A 15,432-nucleotide genomic window follows, 5' to 3' on the forward strand; every position below is an offset into this window, starting at 1 on the left:
AAGAGAAGAAAAAAAATGAAAAAAAACCAAATGGTTTAACCGGGGGGCGGGGGGAATTGCCAATCAGGAAGGGAGTAAGGCTGGGACTAGGGAAGGGGCAGGGGGAGGAGTGCAGTGCAGCACGTCAGCTGTTCCCAGGGCTGCAGCAGGGAGCAAAGCGGGGGGAGCTGTCAGTGGGTGCAGGGAACAGGGGTGTGGCTCTTACTGTTAAGCATTCCCAGGAGGGCTGCAGGGCTGTGCTGAGCTTTTCCCAGGGGGTACATGCCCTCAGATCTATGAGAGCAAGCTACTGCTGCAGGCTGGGGCCGGTGGTGGCATCAGGCTCTTCCCAGCGCTTGGGGCTTGCAGCTCTCAGTGCCCGGGGCAGGTGCAGCTCAGAGCCACCTGCCCTGAGAGTGATTCCAGCGGCCAGTTCTGCCCCGCCTGGGGTCAGAACCAGGAGCTTTGCACACCCAGGCAGTGGCTTCAGTCCCATGTGGAGCTGCCAGGTGCAGCACTGGGCTCTCCTGCCTGCCCCCCGCCCCACCCCTGCCTGGGGCTCTCAGCTCCCAGCACAGGGCCAAAGCCAGAGGTGCTGGGGTACAGCTTGGTTCTGTGCACCCCAGGAGCAGTTCCCACAGCCTGTCCCACTCTGCTCAGGGTCAGAGCCTGGAGTCCTGTACCCCCAGACACCCTACTCTGGCCCCCGCATGGCCGCCACCACCACCCCCCGCATGTAGCCGCAGCCACCGCCCCCTGCACCTGGCTGGAAGTCTGTGTCTCAGGTAACCGGCACAGCAGTGCTTTTGGTTTACTGGCATCACCCATTTTTCGGTTCAAATCCCCGTTAACTGGCATGAGTGGGGAATGGGCCAGGGGATCTGAACTGAAAAATGGGTGTAAATCAGTAAAAACCAAATGACTTAAAAAGAAACAAGAGAAAAATCAGTAAAAACTGAGAATGTGGAACATGGATGACTAAGAGAAAAGACTTTTCTTAAAATTAGCATTTCTGAGAAACACAGAAACGTTTTAATAAAGGTGTTCACCCGGGGCAACTTGAGGGTTACACCTCAAGCTCTTTTCACTGAAAAATATCTAGTCTGAAAGTACAGTAGCACAGTAGACAGTTTGTAGGGCTAGACTGTGAACATGAGGGTTTAATCCACCAGCAGAGAGTCACATGCAAGCACAGGTAACCGCTGCAAGGCATGTCCATTTGCTGTGAATGAAGTAGGTTGTGAAGCACCTGGACTCAAATGGCTCTACTGCATTCAGTTCCTTTGTTACTTATTGTTACTGGTAACAGTCCCAGTGGCGTTTCCTTGCAACCCATAATATCTTCCTCACATTGCACCTCCTATGATAATGAATCTACTTTGTGGGCATCGACCTATACATAAAAAAGGGCAGAGCTCACTTCGGAACTGAACCAAAAATAGCCACTACTAGTAAGGGGCAAAAGGAACCTCATGCCTGCTTAGCTCCGCATGCACCACACTAGTATCTCCATCCATCAGACATCTACGGGGAGTTTCTTACAGGCCAGAGTGCAGACGGGGGGCTGCCCCCACCATGAGGTCTGAGAACAGAGGAATAGCTCACCTTTGTAACTCCCATTATTTGCTAGATTAGACTCCAAAGACTAAATACAAATGGAGGCCAAGTTCACTAGCTTGTTTTTAACTGCAAAACAGAATTAAAGAAAGTCGTGGAAAGAGGTAAAATAAGGGATGCCCTATAAGGACCGAGGAATTGCAGGCTCAGAGAAAAGATTTCTTCAGCAGTAACCGACTGACTTGACAGCTCTTTCAACAAATGCTGATCAGATCCATCAAAGCACTTGAAACAAGGAGAGGGCGCAAGAACAGCCAACATAAACTAAGGTGTAGGAAATACTATGCTGAGTACAGATGCCGTATGTCTTTTGCTGAGGAGTGAATGTGAAATGCCTCATGAAAGCAATCTGGGCACCATGCCATAATGATCTGGAAACGTCAAAGTAGAGAGGTGTCTCCAGCTTAGCCATGAAAGTAGGCACCCTACTGGATGAGTAATCTCAACATCGGAAAGGGAAAAAGCTTTATGTTCACGAGGTACAAGTCTCCTTGATGCAAGGTCCTTCTCCTCTTAAAAGGGTATATCTTGTACCTTAGATGCCTTAAAAATCCTGCCCTGAACAGTTAGACAGTAAGGGAAGAGTCTTAGTTTTTTCAAATAAATGCAATGACTTTAAATTTGATGGCAAGGATAGTAACAAACAGCTCTGCTCAGAGCTAAGCGCAATGCCAGTTTCTCCAAGCAGTTCAAATGATACAGCTGAATCGTCTTCTATAATGTCCCCACTGTTCTAGTTGTGAATCAATGTGGTATGCACAGGTGATGAGGATGCGGTGATAATTCAGCCTGCTTGAGACAAAAAAGCTACAATATATTACAATGGAGAGGGAATGGAACAAGGTTCAGAGAAAGATTGTAAATTGGGTTTATGTATAATCACGGCCTCATCCACTGTCAGACAAAGTCTTGGGGAAAAGAACAAGCTTGCATGTCACTCATCCCAAATTAGCAACTTGTATTATTACAGTGATCTAAAAATTGACACCTAATTTTCAGAAGCTATTTATTTAATGTTATACCCAACAGCAAACAGGAAGGCAGCTAAGACTAAGGTGGGTGTCCAGCAACAAGTTAAATTGGCCCTTTTTGCAGTGTGTTTTCAAGCAAGATGCTGTGAGACAGTTCGGTGGATTGGCAGAAAAACAGGGGGCTGGGAGACTCGGGTTCAACTCTTACTGTTATTAGGTGCCCATGTGATCCACGACAAGACCCTGGCTGCTTTGTTTCCCCACCATCTGTTAAATGGGAAGAAAAATACTAACTACCTCTGCAAGGTGTTTGACGTCTGCAGACATAGAGGGCTACAGAGAAACTAATTACACACCAGGAGTAATTAGCTCTCACTTCTGAGCTCCACTTGGTACAAGAAAATGCAATCCAGAAGGAGGGCACACCCAAGAGGGAACAAGTTACAGTTCCCCAGTTTGGTAGAAGGCCTCATCTCATCCCACTCCTGCTCACATCACATACATCCTGTGCTCTACTGGGATTTGATATGGAGATCATCTCTCAGACCAGCTCTGCCCATTTTAAATTAGTTGAGAGTTTCCCCATCAAAAGGGCAACCCTCTGCTGGCCAGCACCATACAGGGTCCACCTCCTTTTCACTGATCGAGTGGTACAAAAGAGCTAAAATTTAGGAGCAAGTCTCACCTCATGTGACACATCACCCACACAACAGGTGTAGTTACCAGAGGACGCCAGCTCCTGTTTAAAAGTGTGTGGAAGAAAATAACAACTTACAGCTGCCTTATGCCATATTTCTCCCAGGAAATTTGAGAAATGCTATGCAGCACATCTGCACCTGTGACAATACCACCCACTGATATGATGGATATACTCTTCTAAAAATCTTTCCCATCCTAGGAATGTGGAGGATTTATTCTACCTACTGTTAAATTCTTCACACAGATTGCTTCTCTAGAGCCGTGCCGAGTTGTGGGTCCGGCAAAATGAATGTGGAGCGCCTTTTAAACAGCTGGTGCACACCAAGCCATTGGCCTCAATGCATGCATCTCTTAGCTTAGCCACCAAAAGCCCGCATACGATTTTCTGAAGAATATGCTCAGGAAATCCTCCCCACCGGAAGAAGAAAAATGCACAGATTGCTGGTCTACGTGGGTAGGAGAAGCAAGACTTCCGCTGTGGCTGGACACCCAAAACTGCTTAAGGGAGTAAATATTATACTTTCCTCAACATTAGGAAAATCTTCTTCAGTCCGGGTGCCCAGACTGTGGAATAAGCTCCCTCCAGAGGGGGTCCAATTTCTGACCCTGGAAAACTTTAAGAGAAGACTGGACAGTCACCTCACTGTCATTTTTCCTGCTTGGTGCAGGGGGCTGGACCTGATGACCTTTTGAGGTCCCTTCCAGCCCCTTACAATCTATGAATCTCAAGCCAGTGTCCTCTAATTCACAGGACCTACTTAATACGTGCACTCTTTATAGTGCCAGAGAAAATCAGGGCTAGAAGGGACCCCAGGGCATCACTTAGCCCAGCCCCTTGCTCAAGGGAAGATCATCCCTATCCGAACCATTCTAAACAAATGTCCATCTAACACAGGGCTGTCCAACTTGTGTGACCCCGGCTACATGCAGCCCAGGCACATGCTGCACAGTGCATCATGTGACACTTCCTCCCTGGCCACCCACTATGGTAGCCCCACAAGCCAGGAGCTCCCCCCTTCACACTTGTGTAGGTGCTTTGCACAGGCCACCCTCATGTCACGCTGGCATGCTGCAACACCACCACACCATTGTCACCCCCTGGCGAATCCCACCCTGTGAGAAGGCAACTCCATCCCACATCAATCTGACTGTGGGGTAAAATTCCCTCGTTATACAAAGGGTGGTGTTTGTTCTGACCCTGAGCATAGGAGCAAAGCCCTTCAACTAGGAACTGCTAGGTTTTTGGGGATCATTAACATGCTCTAGTCAAAATTCTCAGTCTTGGCTGCAGCCAACACCCAATGCTTCTAAGGAAGAGGAAAAAAAAACAAGAAAAAAAAACAGAACCCTGACGCCCATAGAAAGAGAAAAGAAAAGAAAATCCTTCCTTGGCCTATGTGGCAAGGGAGAACTTGCAACCCTCCACTTTGCACTATAACCTGCAAAAATGCACCTTTAGACATCACATATCCTCACTGAAGGAAAAAGATGACAGAAAGGGAGTCCTATCCCTTCCATCAACTCATCCCAGCTCCTGTGATCTTCTTTTGTAACTAAGCCAGTTGTAGAGATCTGCTTCGTTCTCCTGCAGCTGAGTACAGTCCTCTCCAATTTCCACCTGCTCTGGGCTGCAGAAGTGTTCTCCAGAGCTCTAAGCAACAGGTGTGTGGGGCTGTCCTGGGCTTCCCAGTGTTGCTCTTCCCAGGACGCTCTAGACACTGCTGTTCTTACATGATCTCGGACCAAAGCTTACCTAAATTCTTCGTGAAAAGTTGCAATGAAAAAGTTTCCAACAACTTCTCTAAATAGTCTATTGTACTGTTGTATTACCTCACTATTCAAATGGTGAAGTTTTTTCTCACGTCCAATCTAAACCCATTTTGCTTCCATTTCAAGCCTTTGTTATGCATCTTACTCTCTGCACACTCCTCCTCTAGTCACTAGAGGTTTATTTCCATTTCATCTATTGCTCCCCAAACACATGCTGAATTGCAGTACTATTAACAAAGATATTCATCTGCATTCCTTTCTCGCTGACCATCACTTTGAACTGCCATGGCATGCAATGTTGGATCTGCCTCTAAAAGAGGCTGCAAGCCAAAAATCTGCTTTCCTGCTCTTTAGGTATGTGCGGTCTAGGAAAAAGTGGGTTGCTCAAAAGGAAAGGTAAAGTCTGCTACCCACTGAGTAATGCAACTTCAGTATTGAATAATCAACTCCAATGATTATTAACCTAAAAGAAATGTTGTCACATTAAGAATGGACAGGCACAGAACATTGCAAAGAGCCAACAGGATTTAGTATGCATGCTTATATAAACTGTATGGCATGCGTATGCACATGCACACACACACTTATAGATATAGATACTATTAAAACTTTAGATACCTTTTTGAAATTTTTAAACCAAAAGGAAGAGCCAGTAACCTATCTTGATGCACTCCAGAAAGAATACATGCCCAAATTCTTAGCTGATATGCTATGCTGGGGCTCCACTTAAGTTAATGGAACTATGCCAGCATATGCTGGCTGAGAATCAAGCCCAAGTTCCTTAAACTAGGACTTAACACATCTTTAAAGAAAAGGCTTTGCTGCTGAACATGACTAGAATAAGTTTCTTGAAGAACCTGAGAAATTACCTGGCTTGCTAAAGAAAACACTGCAAGAAAAAGCCTGGGTAAATAAAAGCTAGTGTTTTATAACTGTAATGCTCATAAATGAGTATTATTCGGTAAATTATTGTTCCTACATAATAACTATTATGCCTGTGTATGAAGAAGGGAGGTATGTACTTTCTGGTTAAAAACTAAAATCAAGAGATTTTTTTATACCAATGTTATGGTCTTTAATACTTATCAATCAGTCGCTTTGGAAAACCTTTTACACAGTTACGCCCTACGTGAGGACTGATTTTCCACAAACGAGAACTCAAGTGCTGAAAGATTAGTGGATTTCTACCACCACAGTTAATGATACAGCAACACATGAGTGAGTGTTAAGAGGTTTACTGTTCAAGTTCCGCAAGGTCTGGATGTTCTGCACCAAAATGCAAAGCTCTAGCTAAAGGCAGTTTTCCTAGAAAAATGAGATACAAGCTGCTAGACTACATGCTGCGTTTAGAAAGAATTAGTGTCCACATTCAGAAAGACAGCTCAGTTGGGTAACACTCATGCATGTCACATGGGATTCAATTTAACTCCTGTACCTCTGGATTCTGCTGCTCAGGACAGACAACTGCTGGAGAAGCCCATTTTAATCGGCAGGCCAGCCACTAGAGGGTAGTAGTTATCACATACTAGTAGCACGTCAGATACTGAAGTTTTACCATACCTGCATACAAGACAGCTTCAATGCGGTCCTTGATATGCTCCGTGCTACTTTCCGAGGCAAGTGGAAGATGTGATGTTCCATTAGGAGATGGAACTACCAAAGGTCCCACAAGAAAAGCACATGCTGCACCAAGGTAGCTGAGCATGGATGCAATAGCTGTTGCAGTGGCACGCTCATCTGGAGAAAACCATGTAGTGGAGAGAAATGGAGCAGCATTCATCACAGTGGGACCTGCCAATCCGTTTAACAGCTGCCCTCCATGAATCAGTCTAGAAGAGAGAAAAGAATATGCAAACATTTACATAATAACTGCTTTACTTAGACATTATGCAAGACACAGAATGCTTGAGAGAGAGCACTAAAACGTGTAATTCCATAAGAGATGACAAAAAAGAAAGAAATTATTAGTGGACAAAGAACACTTTACTAAAAGAAACAAGATCAGTCTCATTTGAACAATTTGGGTTGACTTTTTTCTTATTAGCACTGGAACAAATGGAGACACCAACATTATCTTTAAAGAAGGAATGAATGGTTTAGATTACAGAGTTTGAGGGGAGGGTATCATATTAGAATATACATGCAAAAAGGGCTTTACTGACAGTCAAACCTTTTAAGCTTGATTCCTTAAGTAGGAACAAGTTCCATTGGGATCAAAATTGAAACAAAGTGTTTCGCATATTTCCATTGAACCATTTATTTTCATTTACCCTCTAACGGGAGTGTACTTGTCTAAAGAAGATGAGGTTGAGCCCTGAGTGTTTCTGGAGTAAGCTACTCCTTACTTATTCAGCTATTTGGCTACCCTCAACAAACTATAGACACAACCAGGTAACAAGTAGGATTTTACTTCCTGTGCATGCTCACCAAGCTTTAACAGACGAAGGCTGGCAATTAAAATAGAGAGATTAATCCCAAGCACTTTAGTCACTGCAAACATCTATCCAACACTCCTACGATCGACGCACACACAGAGGAGTTTCTGAAGCCTCTTATAAACATGGAATCCAGCCAGAAGTCTTTCACTGCAACCTTTCCAAATGTAATCAGACTTGAGGTGCTAAGACCCTCTGGAATTTATAAATACTGCAGATCTAAAAAGCAGCCACGGATAAGCTACCAAGTTAGTCAGTCAAAATATTCTTAGCCCTCTGAAGTGAATATACTCCTTTGTGCGTTAAGATGGGGGTGGAGGTGACTTCAAACCGTATTTATTTTTTCAGTGCAATGGGAACCCATTGTTACTTCTGCAAGACTCTTGTTGTCAGAGCCAAAAGTCCATGGTCTAGAAGCTGGGAAAATAAGAGCCAGGATGCATTAGTAGTTAGGCAATGTTTCAAGCCACACATGGCTAAGCAACATACAGCATGGCAGAAGCCTTTAAACTTCAGGAAGGAAAATTATTTGAAGGGAAAGTTGACAGATTGTTTATAAAATTAACAATTTACCGAGAAGAAATCGATGCCTCTCATTCCACTTTGGCTTGAAGTGATTGGTATTATGTAAACTTACAAGAAATGTCACATTAAGAGAATCCAATCCAAATCAAAAGAAACTCAAACCACCATGCACACCACTACACACCATAGGAAGGAAACATTTTATTGACTTACTACTTAAAGGACATAATTTTACCTCCATTAAATCTAAGGAAGGTTATCTGCTTTGAAACTAGCAGTGAACCCATTCTCCTTTTGTAATGCTCTGCTGTACCTCTTTTCCTGATTTCCTCGACAAATAACCACACGCTAAGAACAGATCAACTTTGTTACAACTTAAAGGGGGTTTCCAATTTTCTTAAACCAGTAGTAAAATAATGCTCCAGTACAGTTTTCAGAAACGGCATGCTATCTTTGAGCAGGCTGCAAAAAGTGGACCTAACCACTTGTGGTGTTTAGTTACAGTGCCAGGTTATTTAAAATATGGAAAAAGGAAGAAAGGTCCTCTTTACAGCAGAGTTCATTTCTATGTTTTTAAAGATTACTGACATTAACCTGCTTTGGGATGAAAGGCACTAAAATAAATGTAAATTACCGCCTTATGATAGGACGTTAAGGAAATTCTGTTCCCACAAAACCTCTGCAGTGTAGACGTATGTTAACATCTCTCTGCACTTGTACTATTAGAAAACTATTGTTCTAATCTGAATGCCCTCATTTTATAAAGTTTTCCAGGGATGCACACCATTGTCAGGACACGATACAACAGTCTTTTCTGCAGGCTCTGGGGGAAGGTAAGCATAGATGGCACCATACTTTAAACTGGAAAATCTTGCAAAACGAGTTCATAAATTTGGGGGGGGGGGTAGAGAAATGATAGGTACTTATTATATATGAAATTAGTCTTGGAGCTCAGATCATCTTGATCAAACTTCTATCTTTGCAAAGCCCTATGATCTGCATTCATAACTAGGAGACACCTTCAGCAAGCAAATGCAGAGGTGAAAAAATCATTTTTTAAAATTAGTATATTATCTTTTGCCTCTTCATACGTTTCTTTTATTTATTTTTTTCTCCCTGTGCCATCTCCTTCCCTTTCCAGTTTGGTGCGATGTCTGTGTTGACTGACTTTTTGGCTATGGCAAGCGAAGTCTGTTCATACTGCTGTCAGCAGTTGAGCCTAATGACACTGTACTGTATGGCCTCATCTTTTACAGCTATTTTACAATCCCCATTTTGCAAGCCACAAATATTTTAGTTTTTTTAAATGTCAAACCTTTACTGTCAGACCAGCATGGGCTTCTAGTGTTCTCCCGCATCAAATATCTGTGCATATAGTTGTGTTCTGATCCTTATTTTATCCCTCATTGATATACTGGCTTGAATTAAGCAACTTTTCCTGGAAAGGATATTATTTTCATTTGTTCCTCTATGTATCTTTAGCTCATCTCTCAAGGGAGACAGAAAAGGAGATTCTCAAAAATGTGGTTGAGTGCATTTAGTAATCTACTACTCCGGGAGACATATGTAGCAGCTAATACAGCTGACAGAGAGAAATATGAACAAAACCGGTATTGCTGCCTTTTGCTGTTTGTTACAATGTCTTGTTATCACTGAAGTAGATTTCAGGCTAAAAGACTATCAGATCTCTTTCTTACACACCATCATCTGTGCTAAAAATTGCTCCAAGATTAGAAGCATTTGTTCCCGTTATTTCCCCATTTTCTCTTGGGTACTGCTATCCAAAAGGAGCAAAGAGCAACTGTGTTTTTTTGCACTGTAATTTAAGTTTGATTCTGTAATACAAGTCATCTTTTGTATAAAAGGCAAGAATAGCAAGACTTCAGTCCACTGCTGAACCCAGATGGAAAACATTTTTAAGAGCTGGCAGAATAACAGTTGAATTTTGATCGATTCTACACTCAGCTGCGCTCTGCTTTCAGATTTACACATTGCTTTTCCAATATTCAGCTAATTATTTTCCAGTATAAGGTAATGTTGAAGTACTGAGTTCAAACAGAGAATATCCCAAGAGTGTGAGTTTGTTTCAGTCACAATCAAGAAAAAGGAAGTACGAAAGAAAAAGTTAACATAAGGTATTCAGCATGAACTAATGAAATAACGGTTTACTACATACTTGACTTAAAAAGGGAGGTAATTAAGTGCCAGCCTAACCCTCTTGACAGCCATGTTAGAGACCTATATTTGGGAGCCTTTATGAAGCATCTTGTCCCTTGGCTAGTGAAGCTGGGTGCTGAATTTGAAATCTGTATTTTGACTCCTGAATTCTCTGCTAAAAACACTATGCTCTTTCATTTAGGAAGTGACACAGGTTTTATCATTTCGATAGTAAGAATAATGGCCCACAGCCTCCTGGAACTGGTGCGTTTGTAAAGAGGTATACATAGGGAAAACCTAACTACTACAGATAGGTCATGGGAAATCGCTACAAATTCGCTCTCAGCACGCAGTCATAAGTTGGCAAGATACACTACAAGAAAGAATCTGTACATGACAACAGACGCTATTGGACTGAGTAGTTATCCTCTGTCCATCCATTTCCCAAGTCTTTATTAAGTCTAGTTTTAAATAACTCAAGCTATTGCACTTTTACTACTTCCCAGGGGATGCTAGTTCACATTTAAGTCTTTAGACTAAGCCTGTGCTTCCTTGATTGATTTTCGTCATTGCCATCACAACTGAAGCATCACAGGTCATCAATAAAGTGTTTGCAGTGTTAGAAACAATGAAATTATATCACCGGCTAAATCAGGCAAGAGAAAACAAACCGACTGCATAGGAGAAACATTTCTGAGATTGGTGCTGATACTCAAGGTAAGACTGATAAGGGTTTTCCATTCACATCCTGTTATACTTCATTTTATTTTAATTTCCTTTCAGGCTGAATTTTTTCACACTTGGTCTCAGCCCCAAAAGGAAGTTCTTCAGAAAATGAGCTAGCTTCGTTCTGCCATTTTTAAGCTTTGCAAGTGTTACACAAGCTTTTCTTACCGTGTTAAAACAACGATTGATGCCTCTTGAATGGTTTTTCATTGATAGATAATGACAGCATTTTCAAATGAAGAGAGCCTTAACTTTATATTATGGATGAGAAATAAGTGTGTGCATGTGTGTGTGGGGCCGGGGGAAGGTGACTTGTCCTACCTGGGGCTGACTTACTGGAATTGAATTAAAATATCTATAACTATCTCTCTCTCTATTATATATTATATGAGAGAGAGAGATCTAGATACATCTGTAGAGATCTACAGATATCTAGATACATCCCTCTAGATGATGGGGGAGAAAGCCCCTTCAAATTCATCAAGGTCACAGTTTTTAGTCAGAACTGTGAATTAACACAAGGCTGGGAATGGAGAAACAGTTATAGGCTTTGAAAAAAACATACCAGTTTCTTGCTAAGTAGCTGTCTAGTGCAAAAATGGTCCAGAGACAGCGCAGGGAGGCAGCCTGCCCCAAGTTACACCTCTGGGACATGACTGTGGGGCCCATTTTCTTAGTCATTAACAAATGTTCTGTTAAATTTAAGTCTCCACTATGCCTGGTCCCTGGGAGGGAGGAGAACCATGTGATGGGGTATGCCAGTGTTAGTAGCCCGTCCCTTCCAGAAGCCATGTGGGTGTAGAAAGAGATCCCTGCCACCTCTTCATGCTGCTGTTTATAGCCCCAAGCGGCAGAAGCAAGATCCTGACAAGCTTCTTGACGGTCTCGCTGCTATCCACGCTTGTTGAGGAATGTGCAATGGGAATTATTAGTTTGCTACTTCCCATCTTTGCTGTTGGACAAGTGTAATCAATTTCTGGAAGGGGCTTTATTCATGAAAGTTTTCACTTTGCAGACAGACATCGAGGGCCTACGTCCCCCTCAGAACGCTGTTTGCTCACCATAACTAGTGGATCATTCAAGTCACGTTCATTTGCACTAAACAGTTCATTTGGAACAGACGGTGCCTTTTCCATGGTTCTGCAGTGGCCAGCACTTGGAGAGCATGTTAGAAACAAAAAAGAAAACCTTCCATTTGAGGATCTTAAAAGCCTCTCTCAAACATTCATGGATTTTGTCTCGCTACATGGCAGCCAGGTAAGTAGATAACAACCCCTGTTTTATAGATGCCGAAAGTGATGCATGGTAAGGTTAAGTTGCTTGTCCAGGAAATAAAGAATATGAAAAAACATGGATCCTATTCACACCCTACTTTCAAAGATTTATTAGAGATAGGAGGGAATTGATTTCAGCTTCCTAAAGAAAAAAAAAAAAAACACCTTATAATTTTCACTAAATAGATCCCGAGAGATGCATAGCAATTTTCTTCAGACTCATGCTAAAGGTTCTGGGGGAAAAATGTAGCTATAAAAAAAGTAAAGGTAAAACTAGGAAGCTAAATAATAGCCATGATTTGTAGAAATATAAATTCACTAAAAAGCAGGATATCTAGTCCTTTGCGTAGCTCAAAGATACTGCACCCATAGTCCAGAAGAGTATGTTTCCAGTTCCAGTGAAGGAATTGGAAAGCAAACTTGCCTCTGGAAAAAGCAATGTGTTCATGTATTAGAAACAAACTTGCCAAAGGATTTACTTGTATGGAAATTGAAAGTCATCCAATATTTTCATTAAACTGATATATTTGTGCAACACAGGCTTTGAGCCTCCTCAATACTGAAGTTGGTAAGATTTTTTGGTTTGTTTTTGATGCATGAGGCCACTGGTGTATGGGATAATTTAGGGGATTCTCCCTCTTTCAGTCAAAAAAAGTATCACAGGAAGAAACCCACAGTAAACCTGAACCACTGTATGGTACATCATCTGCAGCAGTCAAGTAAGAAACTTTTATAAATGTACTGTCTACTGTTTTCATTACAACTCAGCTCACATCCCATCTCCTGTGCCTACTGTGGCCTCATCACAATCTATCACATTACTCAAGAATGATCAGACTTTGAAATGACCACCATCAAGACCAAAGAGAATTTCAGACACTGAATTTGCACATCTCTTTTCACTCGTGGTATATATAATAGTCTGAAAAGCAATAGATTTTGCTTTCAAAGTTTAAACCATTGAAAGAAAAAGATAGTTACTTTGAAACTGTTATTACTGAAAACCTGCCAAGAGAGAGACAAGGATCTGCAGTGAAACAAACACTGCAATATCGGGCCAAGACACTGACATCTCTGTCAGACGTCCTGACAGTTAAAAGGCAACAACACAACAGTGCAGCGAGACCCCTGACAGTACAGTGACAAATTCACTCAAATCCTCACATCGTAATGCCATGTTATTGTAAGCTATCACAGCTGTCACACTTGAGAATGTTTTTTCTGGTCTAAGCATTATCCAAGTTTGAAAGATAGGGGCATGTGACATCAAAGCTCCCCCCCGCCCGGCATTTGTGATTTGGAGGCCACTGCGGTAAAGCAGAACAAAGCAGCCCAATGTCGTTCAAGATGTTCACAAACCCAGCAGTAAAGGAAAGTTACCTCTAAAGCAGCACTAATACAGGACAAAGTCACTAAACGTGAGCACATTTGGAAATGCCCAATATAAACCGAGTAGCTGTATGCTCAAAGTAAGCAACATTGCTACCGACTAAACATGACACAAAGGGAAGGCAGCAGAAATGATTGGCAGCTTTGGAGTTAGGGCTGTTGTAAAAGAAGTTTTATAGGGGGGGATGATTTAGCATGAAAAGGACACCAGGAGATGCAGTAAAATCAGGAATGAGACAGAGCAGGTCAAGTAAGTGTTCCCAAGCACCCTTTTATCATCACCAGTTAAAGAACAAGAACGCTTCCATATGAAAGCGACAAATCTAAAATAGTTTCAGTCCACAATAGCTAGCCCCATACACAAGCTAGAATTGACACGTACAACTCCAAGTTATTGGGTATTATGGAGAAAAAACAGTGTAATATGATTTAAAAAGAAAAACGTTAGCCGTTTATGTAAATCGGATAATCCCTCCTGTTACATGAGAAGATGCTAAATTACAAAAAGCTATACAGCCCCATGCTTTAGGGCATAATCTTATCGGGGGTGGACAACCTGCAAAACATGTACCATGAGTGACAAGGGCAGCCTTTCTGCGTGGCATATGGTAGAGAGAAGAGAGGAGAGAGAGCACAGCACCAGGGTAGGGCAGGCAGCAGAAAGCCCAGCAGCAGATTGGGTGGAAGGGGATCAGAGTAGCACTTGGGGAGGGTACAGGGCCAATTTGTGACATGCCTGCCAAAAAGGTTGGCCCCCAATGAGCTAAATCACAAATGGAGGGTCTGGAAGAAGCACTGCTTCTTGCAAAATTAGAAGCACTCTGAGATTTTTTTGATGCCTCTAAAACATCCTGTTATTGGTCATTCTCAGAGAACTGACAAGGACTGGTCGGTCTGTTCTGATGTGTCAGTTGTCGTATTTCCTGCACCAGACTGGTGACGTCAATATGACTGTTATTAGATGCTACAGGAGAAAGTCTGCACAAGACCAGGAAGAAAGAATAGTCTGCCTCCAACACCAACATGTCCCCCCATTTGATGATTTTACTTTGTGGGATAAAATGTTAATGAAAAGAGTGATGGTAGATTTTTGTATTTAACAGCTTGGAAGAGCTCCCTCAAAAAACAAACAAATAAAAAAACCCAATAAAACATTCTTTAAAAGGTTGCTTGTGAAGTCTAGAAACAAATGTACATAATTATTAGTCAGGGTACACCGATAAAGATTTTCTTGGCCAATACCGATCACAGATAATTAGCCAGCCATATTGGCCGATACCGATCCGCAAGCCAATTTACAGAAATGCAGCAGGGCAGAGTGAAGAGCAGCATCCCGCTGATAAGTTTGGGGGCGGAGCAGACTGAGGCCCCCATGGTGAGGGGCTGCCCAGCCTTGGCAGTGAATTCGACCCCGGGGCCAGGAACGGGATGGAGACATTGACAGCTCATCCAGGGGGCACTGGGGGGCAGCTCCCCACCACTGCATGCACCCCCAGGGGAGGCATGGGAGGGCATGTACCCCCCAGATTTGTGCACTGGGCTGGTGTGGGCTGCCCACTGTGAGCTCAGGGGCAGGGATGGCATCAGCCTCTTCCTGGCTAGGGGCCTGGGCCAGGGCTGGGAGGGGTGGCTATAGACCCTGCTTGGGGCACTCCATTCTACTGCCTTTGCTGCAGAAGCCCTGTGCTACAGGGCAGGCAGGGGATACACAGCCAACGCAGGGCTCCCAAGGGAAAGGCAGCAGAGTGCCCCAAGCAGAGGTGGTGCTTGCGGGAGGTTGGGGGGCTATAGTCACCCCAAAATTCCCCATAGCCACCCCTCCCAGTGCTGCTGCAGCTGCCCACCCCAGGCCCACCGCTCAGAGCCCAGTCCCTCCACTGGAAAGCGGCT

General features: G+C 43.2%; 1 protein-coding gene across 1 annotated transcript in view; it reads right to left on the reverse strand.

Annotated features, from left to right (window-relative positions):
* The window catches only part of DIRC2 (disrupted in renal carcinoma 2), a gene marked incomplete at its 5' end in the record, with an annotated part of 117,951 nt that overhangs the window by 66,860 nt on the left and 35,659 nt on the right, over positions 1 to 15,432 (reverse strand). The window contains one exon of the mRNA XM_019522807.1: positions 6,597 to 6,865. Coding sequence (XP_019378352.1) covers positions 6,597 to 6,865 — 269 coding nt within the window. The remainder of the gene's footprint in view (positions 1 to 6,596; positions 6,866 to 15,432) is intronic.

Source organism: Gavialis gangeticus, unplaced genomic scaffold (assembly GCF_001723915.1).
Source record: "Gavialis gangeticus isolate Ggan-Ray unplaced genomic scaffold, GavGan_comp1, whole genome shotgun sequence".
Lineage (NCBI taxonomy): Eukaryota > Metazoa > Chordata > Crocodylia > Gavialidae > Gavialis > Gavialis gangeticus.